The 13,467-nt window shown below is 35.8% G+C and overlaps 3 protein-coding genes across 5 annotated transcripts; 1 reads left to right on the top strand and 2 right to left on the bottom strand.

Moving 5' to 3' along the window:
- Nucleotides 1–67: 67 nt before the first annotated feature.
- APC7 (tetratricopeptide repeat (TPR)-containing protein) lies at nucleotides 68–5,433 on the top strand. The gene is made up of 18 exons (XM_012213997.4): nucleotides 68–393; nucleotides 511–579; nucleotides 659–709; nucleotides 802–933; nucleotides 1,042–1,104; nucleotides 1,277–1,392; nucleotides 1,850–1,934; nucleotides 2,454–2,513; nucleotides 2,725–2,770; nucleotides 2,843–2,916; nucleotides 3,002–3,052; nucleotides 3,129–3,329; nucleotides 3,413–3,457; nucleotides 3,658–3,751; nucleotides 3,921–4,066; nucleotides 4,202–4,431; nucleotides 4,602–4,662; nucleotides 4,937–5,433. Exons 1-18 carry the CDS (start codon nucleotides 325–327, stop codon nucleotides 5,021–5,023), a joined length of 1,680 nt encoding a protein of 559 aa, XP_012069387.1. The 5' UTR covers nucleotides 68–324; the 3' UTR covers nucleotides 5,024–5,433.
- Nucleotides 5,434–5,611: 178 nt separating this feature from the next.
- On the bottom strand, nucleotides 5,612–10,991 carry LOC105631813 (Galactose oxidase/kelch repeat superfamily protein). Of its 3 annotated transcripts, none has more exons than XM_037640398.2 (17): nucleotides 10,727–10,991; nucleotides 10,408–10,512; nucleotides 10,025–10,180; nucleotides 9,782–9,934; nucleotides 9,603–9,680; nucleotides 9,283–9,387; nucleotides 8,974–9,040; nucleotides 8,830–8,891; nucleotides 8,460–8,599; nucleotides 8,246–8,372; nucleotides 8,030–8,144; nucleotides 7,601–7,689; nucleotides 7,335–7,418; nucleotides 6,926–7,261; nucleotides 6,113–6,631; nucleotides 5,977–6,036; nucleotides 5,612–5,856 (listed from the first exon to the last, which is right to left on the bottom strand). In XM_037640398.2, exons 3-17 carry the CDS (start codon nucleotides 10,112–10,114, stop codon nucleotides 5,776–5,778), a joined length of 2,106 nt encoding a protein of 701 aa, XP_037496326.1. In that variant the 5' UTR covers nucleotides 10,115–10,180; nucleotides 10,408–10,512; nucleotides 10,727–10,991; the 3' UTR covers nucleotides 5,612–5,775. The 3 variants fall into 3 exon arrangements, with proteins under 3 accessions (XP_037496326.1, XP_012069388.1, XP_020534195.1); XM_012213998.4 differs by having other exon boundaries at nucleotides 10,025–10,100; XM_020678536.3 differs by lacking the exon at nucleotides 10,727–10,991 and having other exon boundaries at nucleotides 10,025–10,100; nucleotides 10,408–10,664.
- Nucleotides 10,992–12,393: 1,402 nt separating this feature from the next.
- LOC105631814 (Thioredoxin superfamily protein) lies at nucleotides 12,394–13,050 on the bottom strand. Its single transcript, XM_012213999.4, has one exon. It carries the CDS (start codon nucleotides 12,971–12,973, stop codon nucleotides 12,668–12,670), a length of 306 nt encoding a protein of 101 aa, XP_012069389.1. The 5' UTR covers nucleotides 12,974–13,050; the 3' UTR covers nucleotides 12,394–12,667.
- Between the last annotated feature and the right edge of the window lie 417 nt (nucleotides 13,051–13,467).

Here is a 13,467-nt window from a genome sequence, read left to right as displayed (position 1 = left end):
GTATTTATCCAACGACATGAACGACAGAACAACCAGATTAAGCATATGTACTTTTTTTCTTTTGAAAAAAAAATGGAGGACCAAAATTATAATTTACTATTACATGTTTGTGTGCAAAAAGATACAGACAGAAAAGTGGAAGATGGAGACACTGATTTCAAACCAAAGAGAGAAACCGGCGGCAATCGGCTTTGTAGTGTACTATATCCAGGCAAGAAATTTCGGTCATAAACCCTAAACCCTTTGCTGATATCCAAATTTCGACACGCCAACTCGCACGATTTGAAAATTTCCTCATCCATTCTCTTCTCTTTCTCTGCAAATATGGAAATTCCAAAGGATCAAATCACCACTCTCTTCGATAATGACCTCTACAGCTCTGCTCAAATGCTAGTAATTACTTTTTTTTTTTTTTTAAATTCCAAATTATCCTTTAACCCTATTCTGTGTTACTTATATTCAATTAGAACACTAATGAATTTCTCTCTCTTTTTGTTTTTCTGAAAATAGGGTTGCTTTCTTGTTTCATCGTCTTCTATTAATCCTGAAACTAATCCCCAACTTAAGGCCGAAAATCTGGTAATGGTTTTTCATTTCCTTTTCTATTCAACTATTTTAGCTCTTATACATCTTTTCCTAAATTATTGCTTTGTTTCAGATTTTCCTTGCAGACGCATTTTTTCGTGAGAGGGAGTTTCGTAGAGCAATTGTGAGTTATTTAACTGATTGAAGCTAGTCGCTTCAAATTATGGATATCAATGTTGTTTTTGAAGTTATTTTCATTTGTTATTTTGGTGGCAGCATACATACAAGCAGGCTTTACAGTATTATAAGATAATCCCCAAACAAAATTCAACAACTTCTAGAAGTTCATTGTCAAACAGGTCTTCTTCTCCGAATTCTTTTAACATTTCGGCAATTAATGAAAATGAGGTAGCTTCATTATTTGTTTTGACAAGTGAAGCAATTAATATTTGTTTTAGTGGTGAAGTAGCTGATGTTTGTGGAATTGTATGCTTGGTGTTGAATTTTCTGTGGCAGGTGAAGTTCAAGGTTGCTTCTTGCCATTCTGCCTTGAGTGAAACTAGAGCGGCACTTGTTGAGGTTTTGCGTCCCTAGTCTTTGGTTGCTATGTATTTCTGTTTTGTTAGCTTTTTACGTGTAAGCATATTATGTTGCCTTTTTTATTGCAATTGAGCAAGTTACAAGTTACCTGACAGTATTTAGTTGTGCATTTCCTTTTGTTTTCTCTTCTTATATAAGCTCAATTATGCAGATGGAGGGAATTCCTAGTAAAGCAAGAACTTTACAGATGAGTCTATTAATGGCCAAGCTTTATCGAAACTCTAGACATAACCGCTTTGCTATTGCCTGTTACAAAGAGTGTTTAAGGTTTGTTATGTCCAGTCTGTACCTCTTTCTCTCATGCACATCTAATGGCTTTGTTATAGGGGGCAGAACTCTCCCATTCTTTAAAACTCTCAATCTCATTCGATCCCCTTGGTCTCATTGCCAGAGTACTTGAATAGGCACTCTAGTTGGCACTTTCTCGTGCTGGTTGCTTTATGTTAAGTCTTCTCCCTAACACATTAGTAAATATGAGATATTTTATTTTTTTTCCCCCAATGTGTATTAAAACTATGCATACATATGTACGTGCTTATATTGATCTTATGTCGAAAAATGTAGCTTGCTATTTCTAAGTCATTGTTTTTACCATACAGATTCCTCGTTCTGACTGCATGTTGATTCACATACATGCATGAATTTGTTACTTTTATCAAATTTTAATACAAGTATTGTTATATTGCCATTCTGAAATACATTGCTCTCTTCGCTCCCTCTGCAGGCATTGCCCTTATGTAATTGAGGCTATAATAGCATTAGCTGAACTAGGAGTGTCTGCCAAAGACATCATTTCAATTTTTTCACAGGTTTGTTCATAAGAGTTTGAAGCCATTTTCACACAGCTAAGTAGAAGCTTTTCTTTTGTCCAAGATCAACCACTTTATCTCGGTGATTAATTATATTTCTTATGTAAGCCAGAAAAAGTTTCATAGAGATGGTCCGGTTGTATAATTTTTAACCATGCTCTATCTATTGGAGTTACTAGATAAAGGAACTGAGATTAGCTGTGTTGAGCTTGATTTGTGTTGTGTATATGGAGCTTCAGTTTCTAGCCCACTTGACTAAGACTTAATTGGTATGGAGCTTAGTTTGATTGAGTAGAATTAGGGATTAAATATTGTAGTAGAAGCTCTAAATGAAAAGAATCAACACTTTAACAATAACTGAAATAAATAGCGGTGTGGCTTTCCATGAAACTTACACCACTTTTACATAAGTATGTTTAACTTGAGCCTTTATTATGGGTTATAAATTGGCATAGCTTTTTGTAATGTCTGATTTCGAGTAGTTTGCTATCTTTGTGGCTATTTGTCATGTGATTGCAGGCTTCAAATAGAAGTGGAAGGGCATCAATTGATCATGTTGACTCAAATCGTTGGCTTCAAGTGAGTATAGGATGAAGTAGTTGGGATTCGATATCTTTTACAAACCTCTCATTGCTTTGTATTTCTCTCAAGTATTTGTATTTGTTTTCACTCCCCACTATTTTTTTATAGAAAAATATATTCTATGATTTTTTTTTTTTCCTCCTTGAGTTGCATGTTATATCGTAGTTAATGCTCAGCTTGCTAGCTTAATGATGTTATTTCTTTGCAGCGCTATGTGGAGGCACAATGTTGCATTGCTTCAAATGATTACAAAGGTAAGGTCTTTGTGATTGCTGTTTGAGTTTAACAATTGATTGATGTCTCTCTCTCTCTCTCTCTCTTGGTAGGTGGTTTGGAACTCTTTGGAGAACTCCTACAACGTTTTCCAAATAATATACATATGTTACTTGAAATCGCAAAGGTTAGAAATGTTGCATTATGTCGCATCAAAGATGATTAAAATTGGGTTTATCTGTGTGACTTATGCATAAAAACAATGTTTTAAGGTTGAAGCCATTATTGGAAAGAACGATGAAGCCATAATGAATTTTCAGAAGGTATCAGATTTTTCTTTTGTTCTATAGATGTCCATAATCATCATGCAAACTAACGTATTATCTTCTGGTCTTCCAGGTTCGATCACTTGATCCATACGTCATGACCTATATGGATGAGTATGCAATGCTTCTAAAGATAAAGTCTGATTACTCAAAGTTAAATAAGTTAGTGCATGATTTGCTGAGTATTGACCCTACAAGGCCAGAAGTTTTTGTGGCTTTGTCTGTCCTGTGGGAAAGGAAAGATGAAAGAGGAGCATTGTCTTTTGCTGAGAAGGTTGACTTGTTTTTTTTTTTGTGGCATGTATTTTGTTATTTTTTTGAGTCATAATCTCACAAAGTTCAAAATTTTGCAATCAGAGTATCCGAATTGATGAGAGGCACATTCCTGCTTACATAATGAAGGTATGCAGATGATATATCTCTCTGGTAGAATAAAGATTATCTTGCTCGAGGTTTTTATGTATTATTTTTCTGGACCTTTCTGTAGATACATACCTAACCCCAGCTAATAGATCCATATAACTTACCCAACTAGATTGGGGTTAGGACTTTAGCCTATTTATCTTCGATGAAATGAGCACACCACCATATTATATTTTCAGGGCAATTTGCTCTTATCACTGAAGCGGCCAGAAGCAGCTGTAATTGCTTTCAGGGGAGCTCAAGAATTAAGACCAGACCTTCGTTCATATCAAGGTGAAATCTGCAAAGATGAAAATGAGATAAAAATATCTATATTTTTTATTGCATAGCCTCCAGGTTATTTGTACTATTAGCATGCATGCTTGATGCAGCTCTTTTATTGAAGGAAATGTGGTTAAAGAAAATAAGCCTTGAAATTAATTGGGGTGGATTACAATTTCAGGTCTGGTTCATTCTTATCTGGCTTTCTCCAAAATCAAAGAGGCTTTGCATGCTGCCAGGGAGGCAATGAAGGCCATGCCTCAATCTGCTAAGGCTCTAAAATTAGTTGGGGATGTACATGCTAGTAACTCTGGGGGCAGAGAGAAGGTAAACCTGTGACAAATCATTTTAGAATCTCCTCTCCTTACCTTTTTCTAGGTTAAGGTCATTTTGTATCAAGTAAAATGTTATCACCAAATTATGAGTTATGAAGAAGCCATTATTTACCTCAATTGGAAACAGGCAAAAAAGTTCTATGAGTCGGCACTGCGGCTGGAACCTGGTTATCTTGGTGCTGCATTAGCTTTGGCCGAGCTCCATGTAATCGAGGGTCGAAATGGAGATGCAGTATCTCTGCTCGAGCGATATCTAAAGGACTGGGCTGATGACTCTCTTCATGTCAAACTGGCTCAAGTATTTGCTGCCACAAATATGCTGCAAGAGGCTTTGTCACATTACCAGGCTGCATTAAGGTTAACCTCATTTAATGTGCTCTGATTTCTTTAATTCTAAAACTGCAATAGAGCATTGGTCTTTGGCCTTGTTGTTTGTAAGATGCTGTGTCATAGGCTGTGAATAGTGCACCAGATGGCGATGCCCCAGTTGTTATTGCCTTCAATTTAAACTGTATTTTGCTTTGCAGAATAAACCCGCAGAATGAGGCTGCAAAGAAAGGGCTAGAGCGTTTGGAAAAACAGATGAAGGTTTGTTTTCTGCTTGTATACTTTTTGTTACATCCACATTTAGTTTTCACTTTTCATCCCCACAGTGTTTGTAACTGTTACATGGAATTTGGTGATCCTTGAATATTTGTCTAATGTGAACCTGCAGTTAGTTGAAACTGCAGTATTGTGACATTCGTAAGCAAAATCTATTCTAGAGTTTTGTTTTGGGGGTGAGACCACAGGTGTCTAGAATGGTTTTAGGGGAAATTTTTCAACATTTATTGTCGGAGTTGTAATGGGCAACTTATTGTAGGGAGTGGATCCAGATGCACCCGAGGAAGATGAAGAAAATGAGGTGGAGGATGCTGATGCAGACCAAGAAGAGCCTGAGCTTTTGTGAGAGCATACCCAAACAAGGTCTTGGAATTTTAGTAGTGATGGAGAAATGACATCATGAAGATTATGAATTTGGAGAAAAAAAAATGCTACACAAACTCTGCCGCCACAGACCGTGCCTCTAAGCACTTGGATAAATCAATTGAGAGACAATCAGAAATTGCAACGTTACCGCAGCACTTTACAGTCTCAATCGATTACTATTGGCGAAAGTGACATGAGGTGAATGAATGTTTTTTTTTTTTTTTTTTTTTTTTCAAAACTGTTGCCGTAAGAAGATATCATTAAGGATTCAATGAAGCCTGAAGGTCTCACGGGCGATGTAAAAATGAATATTTTGACTGATGTTGTATTATTGCTCCTTTTCAATTGTAATGTCATAAAAAGAGCTTAAGAACTTGATTGGGTATCAAATGAACTCTTATGTAATTCACTTTCCAAATTTAAATTTTCAGGTTTACTATTAAGTAAAGTTTTAATTGGAACTTTACATTTTTGTTTTTATAAAACTAGTTGGCCTAAAGTTTACTAAAATTAATAGCATTTATAAGCAAAATCTAAACTTGAAAGGAGTACTAATTGAAACTATAAATTCTAGGCACAAATTAGTAAAATTATATTTTCAACAAAACAAGTATGCATTACATGCACATCAACGTGGTTTTTTAAATTAAAGTTTGGGACAGGTTGACCAGTCGGATAGCATAGCATGTTCTTGCCTTCACTTGCTATTTTTATCCTTTCAATTTTCACTTGCTAGACATTGAATGGTTTTCTTGGGGTGGGAACTCGATTTTCCATAGATTGCAATCTTTGTTTAAGATGAAACACTTCAACCTGCAAGGTGATGCACTGTTAATACCAGAGTCTTAATTAAGATGAAGAAAATAACTGTTAAAATGAGCATTCTTCTTTCTTTATTCCTCAGGTATATGGTCTGGACTCTGGAGTCATTACCTGTAGTTGGAATGCTCTAGCCCTTTCCCCTGCAAGGACTCCCCTTGTAGAATGTAGCTCCTGCAAGAAAATACAATGTCAAAACTAACATTAAACGACCAATCCCAATATTGCGAACTTGTATTTTGGAAGCTACCTTCTGCGTATCGTCCAAAACTGCCTTAAGGAAAGCCACGTCATGCTCCAACCTTACATTGTCGGAATGAACAATATTTGATAAGCTGTTGGCCTCTTCTTGTGCTAGCTCTACACTAGCTAACCTCTCTTTTAACAATTCCATCTCCCTCAGTGCGTCTGTCAACTTTTTCTCTAACTCTTGTTTACTCTTCAGAACAGATGATAGATTTTTCTCTGCAGAATCTCGACTTGATAATGCAGCAGCCAGTTGTCCTTCTAGAACCCCATTTTTTCTTATTAGAGCAGCTATTTTTGTTTCATACAATTGATATATGCTTGAATGAGCACCTCCTGCCATACCATCAGTCTCTGGTACTAATACGTCATCATTGTCAACTGGATGGTTTCCAATTGCTGGGTTTTGGGAGTTCAAATTTTCAGATTCAAATCCACAAGATGCCTCCTCCGCAATAATTTTACCTATAGAAATGTTAGTCTGAATTGGCATATGTGTTTGATTCATTCGATGCTCCCTTGCCTGAAAATAAAATCATGTTAATGTCAATAGAAAATTCAAATACATTTCACTTTGAACATATGTTTAACTACTTATAGAAGAATTGAAAGAGTAGAATAAAATGCATGCAAATGATGAATTGCAAGGATAGAGCAGACCAATTATTATGAGGGGTAAACAAGTGCAAAAGGACTTTAACAAACCCAAAATTTGCGTAAAAACTTAGAAACCTCAGATTCATAAACTGAAAACTGAGCTTTATAAAGCATGCTTGATTTCAATTAAGGATATTTAATTGGAGAACTATCAACTTACAGGAGATGAAGAAGTTCCTTCTTCTAAATTCTTCACCATCTTAACAGCTGTACCGTGTTCTTCATCATGAAATTGCTTGCGCAGTGAGACATTGCCAGGATTTGGATCAACAAGTGTCTCTGACAGAGATTTCCTAGCAGATCCATGCTGCTCAACTGCAGATGCCAAATTTTGTCTTGCAGTGGAATCAACCGAACGCTGGGAAGAACCAGTAGTAAGTTGTGCAGCCAGCCCTACGGATGATGAGCGTTTTCCAAACAACAAACGTCCAGTACCTTTATTAGCAGCAGACTGTCGACCCATGGATTCATTCTTATCCATGCCTATAACTTCAACCTGTAATGCATTGTGAAATAAATTAATTCAGTAAAATCAACTCCTTGGCAAAAATGCGATTTCAGCTCCCAACCTGATTTGATGGCTCCTTTTTGGATCCTCCAAATGCAACAAGAAAATCCTTTTCCTTGTGCTGCACAAGCACCAGGCTAAATCCCTAGGAGAGAAAATAATGATTTAGACAGACAAATATAATGAAAAGGGACAAGAATAATGCATGCTCATCCCTTTCTCTGCAAATTAGTCTTCAAGATTATTCCACCGTGAGCTACATTACTGGTGACTGGATTCATTTTGTAGCAGGGAATTATGCAGAAGCGAATATCACCGTGAGCTAACCTTATTTGATGTGATAGAAGATGGGGATGATGCAAAGGCCACAGACCATTCCACTTTCAGAATATCAAAAATCAAAGTTTCTGAGTGTCCTGCACGCATCATGAGAAAAGTTTTCAACTGCAAGTACAACTGTGTGACAAAATGTCGATGAATACACAAATAATGCATCCATGAATTAGTAACAAGGAATTAAATCAACTCTTAAGGCATTTAGGCATCAAAGACCTAGCAAGAACTGAAGCTAAAGGGACCAAAAGAACAAAAGCTAGCAATTAATGGAGCACCAACTTGAACCTGACATAAAGAAACCAGAAAACTCACTAGCACAATGCAATACTAGAGAAACAAACTAAAAGAGTATTGTCCTTTTTATTGCAGCTAAAGTTGCAAGTATTAAAAAACATATGCTTCTTAGCTCATGAGGCATACGTTTTTTTCTGCTACCACCCCCAGCAATGTACCATTTATTTCCACATAAGACTCCACAGCAACCAGCCCTTGGAGACGGATGGAAACCTCGTATCTTTATTCTCGACCAAACCATCTGAGTAAAAATATAATGTATCAATGCACCAACTACTATGAAGTTACTTTTATCTGGCCACAAAATAACCCACATAGCAATATTAGGAATGAACTGAGCACCGTTTCGAAGTCAAGTGAATACAAGTCATTCAGAGTTCGCGACTTTGATGCTCCTCCAAATATAAGAAGCATTTTATCATCACAAAGAGCAGCCACATGATTGGATCTTGGAGATGGCCCTGTTCCACTGCACGCACAAAGGAATGCTAACTGAAAACCTTAATGCGTATGCCCATCATGTATACCAGAGAACAGGGTAGCAAAATCAACTCACGTGCAATGTAAGGGAAGCCATGTTAGAGACTTCAAATCAAACATATGTAGATCATTTAATTTTCTCCTCTTACCATCTTCACCTCCAAATAGAATTAAAACAGAGCTTGCCCTAACTACTGTATGACCACTGCGAGCAACCTGCAATGCAAATTAAATTTCACATCAGGAAGCATGCTTCAATTTTCTAAGCCAAATTTGTCCAAAAAATTAAGATCAGAGCTCAAAACGGAAACAGCAAAATTAGATCATCAATTCAATCAAGGGAATGATTCGATAGAATTGCAAATGTACACAAGGAATAGATCTTTTTGCTGAAAGGCTTTGAATTGAAAATGTCACAGCAATTGTCAGATAGGCTGTGATCATACCGGCACATCCCCTTTTGCTTCCAAAAGAGACCAGCACTCTGTTTCTGTGTCAAATGCCCAAACTGCAAAAGCCAGAAAGACAATAGAGTAATTGCACATCACCTGGGAGAACCAAGCAATGCACGAAGATCCATCCTGAAATACCTGAAATTCTATCGCTAGCAGGATCAGTTTTTCCTCCAATTAGAAGTGCCTTCTTCCCCCATGAAACCTACACAATGCATATGAAGTATTTTAAGCACATATTTACACATCATGTTTAAGTAAGAAAAAACAGCAAATTAGCACACATGAAACTCATTATATCCATTTAAAACAGGAACAATATCTTTCGCGGAAAACTAAAACCAAACTTTCATCCTTATAGAATGATACTGTCACATATAACTGGAGAAATGCCCTACATATAACGATGTAGTTGAAAGGTACTGGTAAAAAGCTATGTGACAATACCAGACTATGGCCTCTGCATGCAGGAATCTTTAACGGCAGGCTGCTTGGTGACAAGTAAAGCTTAGATGAAATTGCGGTCCAGGTAAATTGGTCAAAATTAAGCACCTGAATTGGAGATAAAAATGACAACATTAGCTCCACCGTATAGTTCTTGACTCGACATACATTTACCATACTCTAAAATGAAAGATTTGAGTGACCACACTCAAATTTGATCACTTCCGAACAAATAATCTAGCAATGGAATATTAAGTAATTTTTTCTTTTGTCCACATCAAACAACCAAAAACAAATGGAATGTGAAGAAAAAAAATCTGTACCTGTACATCATCTAACAATCCATTTCCAGATTCACCACCAACCACAATCATTTTTTTACCAATCACAGTCGCAGCATGCTATTCAGAAAAATGACAAAAAAAGACAAAAGTTTTCAGTTTTTCCTTAGCATATGCACAAGGAGATAACCAATAGACTATAAAAATCAACAAAATATTACATTGAAACGAGGCATGGGTTTTTCCCCAGATACAGACAACACCATCCAATTCTCAGAGCTCCCTGAAGTAGAGCTATTAATCTCGGGTGGAGCAGACGAACACTGACAATCAAGCTCATCGAAATGACTGGTTGTAGGGGCAGCACCTTCACCCTATCGAAAAACCAATTAAAGATCTTAGCACAACGCATACAAACAAAACCATTGATGCCAGTTCACAACCAAACAAGTTGCGAGTCTTACATTGGGATTTCGCTTCTGGGTTCTAACGGGACTTCTAGTTACGAGTGTCGAATCTGACAGTTGCACCTTCTTCACTCTGAAGAGCAACATAATTGGAATTCAAATTTAGAAGCACTATATCAGCATCAAAGTCAAAATCTAACTTTTTGGACAGAACTGCATGATCAATTAGTTACCAGTCAAAATCTAGTTAACAATTAGATTCCTACAAATGATTCTTAACTGCATCTCAAAGTTAGTTTCTCGAGTCTCAAATGTTTCAAGCTTATATACCATAAATTTCCTCTACCTTTATACATTACTAAGTTTTTGAAAAAAAAAAAAAAAGAAAATAATCCCAAAAATAAACAGGCAGTAAAAGGAAACTTATATAAATAACTGACCTGCCAAGCTTCATGCGTCTACGAGAGAAACCAAACATTTTTGCTTGGAATAAAAGTGCAACTAACACCTTCTCTATCTCAAAGCCAAAAGCTACCAACGAAACCCTAAAAATTTTGGCAAATGCAGCCAAACATTATCAAGAAAAGACTCCCCAAAGAGGCAACAAGAACACACACACAAACACACACACACACACACACACACACACAAAAGAAAAAAAAGCAGACGGTCAAAAGATAAAAACTAATAGGAGCTTCCAATCAGTAACAAACACAAGAACAGACAACCAAATACATAATTACTGGGTTATGAACTTACCTATCAAAACAGACATTCGACAGAAAACAACAATGGACCCATGTTTGGTTACTGAGAAAACACAAGTATTGAAGAAGACGAAAGATTCCAAAAGAAAATGAAAAGTTGCTGCAAGTACTACAACTGAAAAATAATACAATGTAAATCACTGGTCTTAAAAAGCCGGTTATGTAAAAGGGCTACTGCTTTCTATTAGTGAGCTGTAAGTGAGGCGAGAGAGAGAAAGATAGAGGTGTCAAAGTTATGGCATTTGTCGTCATTGGCTTTGTTTTGTGATTCTGGTTGAGATTTTAGGAGAGAGAGTAGTGATAAAGGTTGCTTTTTTCTTTTTGGCTTTTTCCTTCCAAAAAAAAACAATTAAAAATATCATGGAAAATGATTAATCTTGTCATTTTGCGTCCTATTTTTTTTTTTTTTTGAGAAATAATTAAACGATTTTTAATTTTATCCTCTTTCTATATAACAGAAATATATTGAACTTTTATTATGGATAATAGTGACGGAACGTGAAAAAAAAAATCAAAATTTAAAAAAGCAAAATTGGAGAATTTTCATAAAATTTTTATATCTTATATTATAACTTTTAAAAAGATTTTAAAACTAAGGGGCACGGCTACTGCTAGGAGAAAATAAATTTAACTAGTGTTATTTATTTTCTAAGTTTTACTGTTTAAAATTTTAAATTATCATTATAGAGAGAAATAATATTTTTGATTGAAGTGCAAATTAATTTCATTTGCATATAATTAAGTGAAGGCAGCACGTGATACAAATAAATAAAATAAAATAAATTATGAATCAAATGGTAAAAAGAAGAAGAATGGATTATGAATAGTTAAATTGAAATCTAATTGCAGTACTTATTACCGCAATTATTGTAATAATAAAGAAACAAATCCTGAAATAGAAATGACCGTTTGGGTTTGCGTTTTAGTTAGTCGAGGCTCCTTCCGTTCAGACAGACCAATAAACATTAATTAGCTGCGGCAGTGGGCTCCACAGTCATTTGGGTGACTTTCTTTTTATATTGGGACTTGAATCGAATCTGTCCTCCACCCCACGTGTTACTACTGTTTTGTTTGGAATCTGTTTGGACGTTGTGTTCCTTGCACGGCCCAGCCCATCACTTATTTCTTAATATAGGCCCATATCAATATAAGTTACTTTGAATTGGCCCAAACTTAGCCCAATTTTGAAGACTTTAAGCTAAGCCCACTATCCCCAAACAAGCAATGGATCAACTGCCGGCGTTTGATGGGTTCCGTTCCGTTTATGGTAACAGTGTGCATGTAATGTAAGTATAGCCATCTCAATTATTATTTAATCTCCCTTCCATCTTCATGCAAGCTTTTATTTGGATTTTCTACCAGCAAAAGTTAGAGGGTTTGAAATCAAAAATTGTCACTATTAATAAATATTATCTAAATATAATACTCAGCTCGAGCGTAGGATCATTGGACATATGGAAAAAAAAGAATTAAAAATAATATTCGACATTTCTCCATTTTATCTATTCTAAATCTACATAGTTTATGCCAATGATGAAATAAGAGATTCTATTTGGTTATTACACATTCATGTCTCTAGATAGATTAAAAGTAATAGGAAGTTTGTGTATGTATATGTATATATAAAACTAGGATCTAGCTGTATTAACTCATAATAAATTAAGGAAACTACAATAGTTTTATTATTAGCAAGAAGAACATAGCATTACATGAAATACTACATTACAAAAAGGAGTACTACGTACGCACCTGATTACCTATTAACCATACATATAGTATAGAGCCTCATTGTAAGTATATAATAAACTCAGCTTCCGATACATAGAATGTACCATCATCATACATATATATATATATATATTTATTTATTTATTTATTATATTATAATTGTATATTATAGGACCATGATAGTTAATTAATTGTAATTAATTACTCAAACCCACAATGCGCCTGCACGTATAAGCATAGGGATTAAGGAGCGATTGAGGTGAAGAGCCATAACCTCATTGGCTCCACCCACAAGTTCACCACCAATGAACACAGCCGGTAGGGTTGGAGAGCCAAGTCTTGATAGTGCTTGCTCTATTTCTCTTCCTCTTGCTATCTCATCTAGCTCATGAACTGCCGGGTTAACCCCAAAATCGCTAAGCAATGTCTTGATCGCATGGCACATGCAACATGTGCTCCTGCTAAATATCACCACTGGTCTTTGTGCTGCCAATTGTGTCACCCTCTCCATTGATGAACTCTTCTTTCTCTCTGTATCTATTCTTTTTTATTTAAGATTATGATGGATTGTGCTGTGGGTTGATGGGGTCTGAGGAGAGGGATATATATAAGGCCGGGTTCTGAGGATGAGAACAAAAAAGAAGGTTTCAATATGAAGCAAAATGAGAATGTTCTATTAGATATTTGTGTTTGGTTTGAGAACCACAATTTTGTTCCACTAGAAAAGGAAATGCAAAAAAGAAAATTGCACGATATGGAGAATATTTCATACGGAAATTTATAGAGACGTATCATCTTAGTACGGTTTCATTCACATTTATTGCAAAACTGATAGTTGCCCACATTTCTATTGTTCATTTTTATCTACACAGAGAGTGTCTTTTTCCAAGAACGCATATATGTTGAGGTGGGAGAAAAGAAAATTTGTTGCATTTATCCATCTGGGACCTTTCCTGATAGTAACAAGATTCCCACTCAATTCAAGGTGTTTCATCCAATCCATTC

Source organism: Jatropha curcas, chromosome 7, assembly GCF_041381405.1.
Source record: "Jatropha curcas cultivar XTBG-Jc1 chromosome 7, XTBG_Jcur_1.0, whole genome shotgun sequence".
NCBI lineage: Eukaryota > Viridiplantae > Streptophyta > Magnoliopsida > Malpighiales > Euphorbiaceae > Jatropha > Jatropha curcas.
This window is presented reverse-complemented; position numbering and strand designations above follow the sequence as displayed.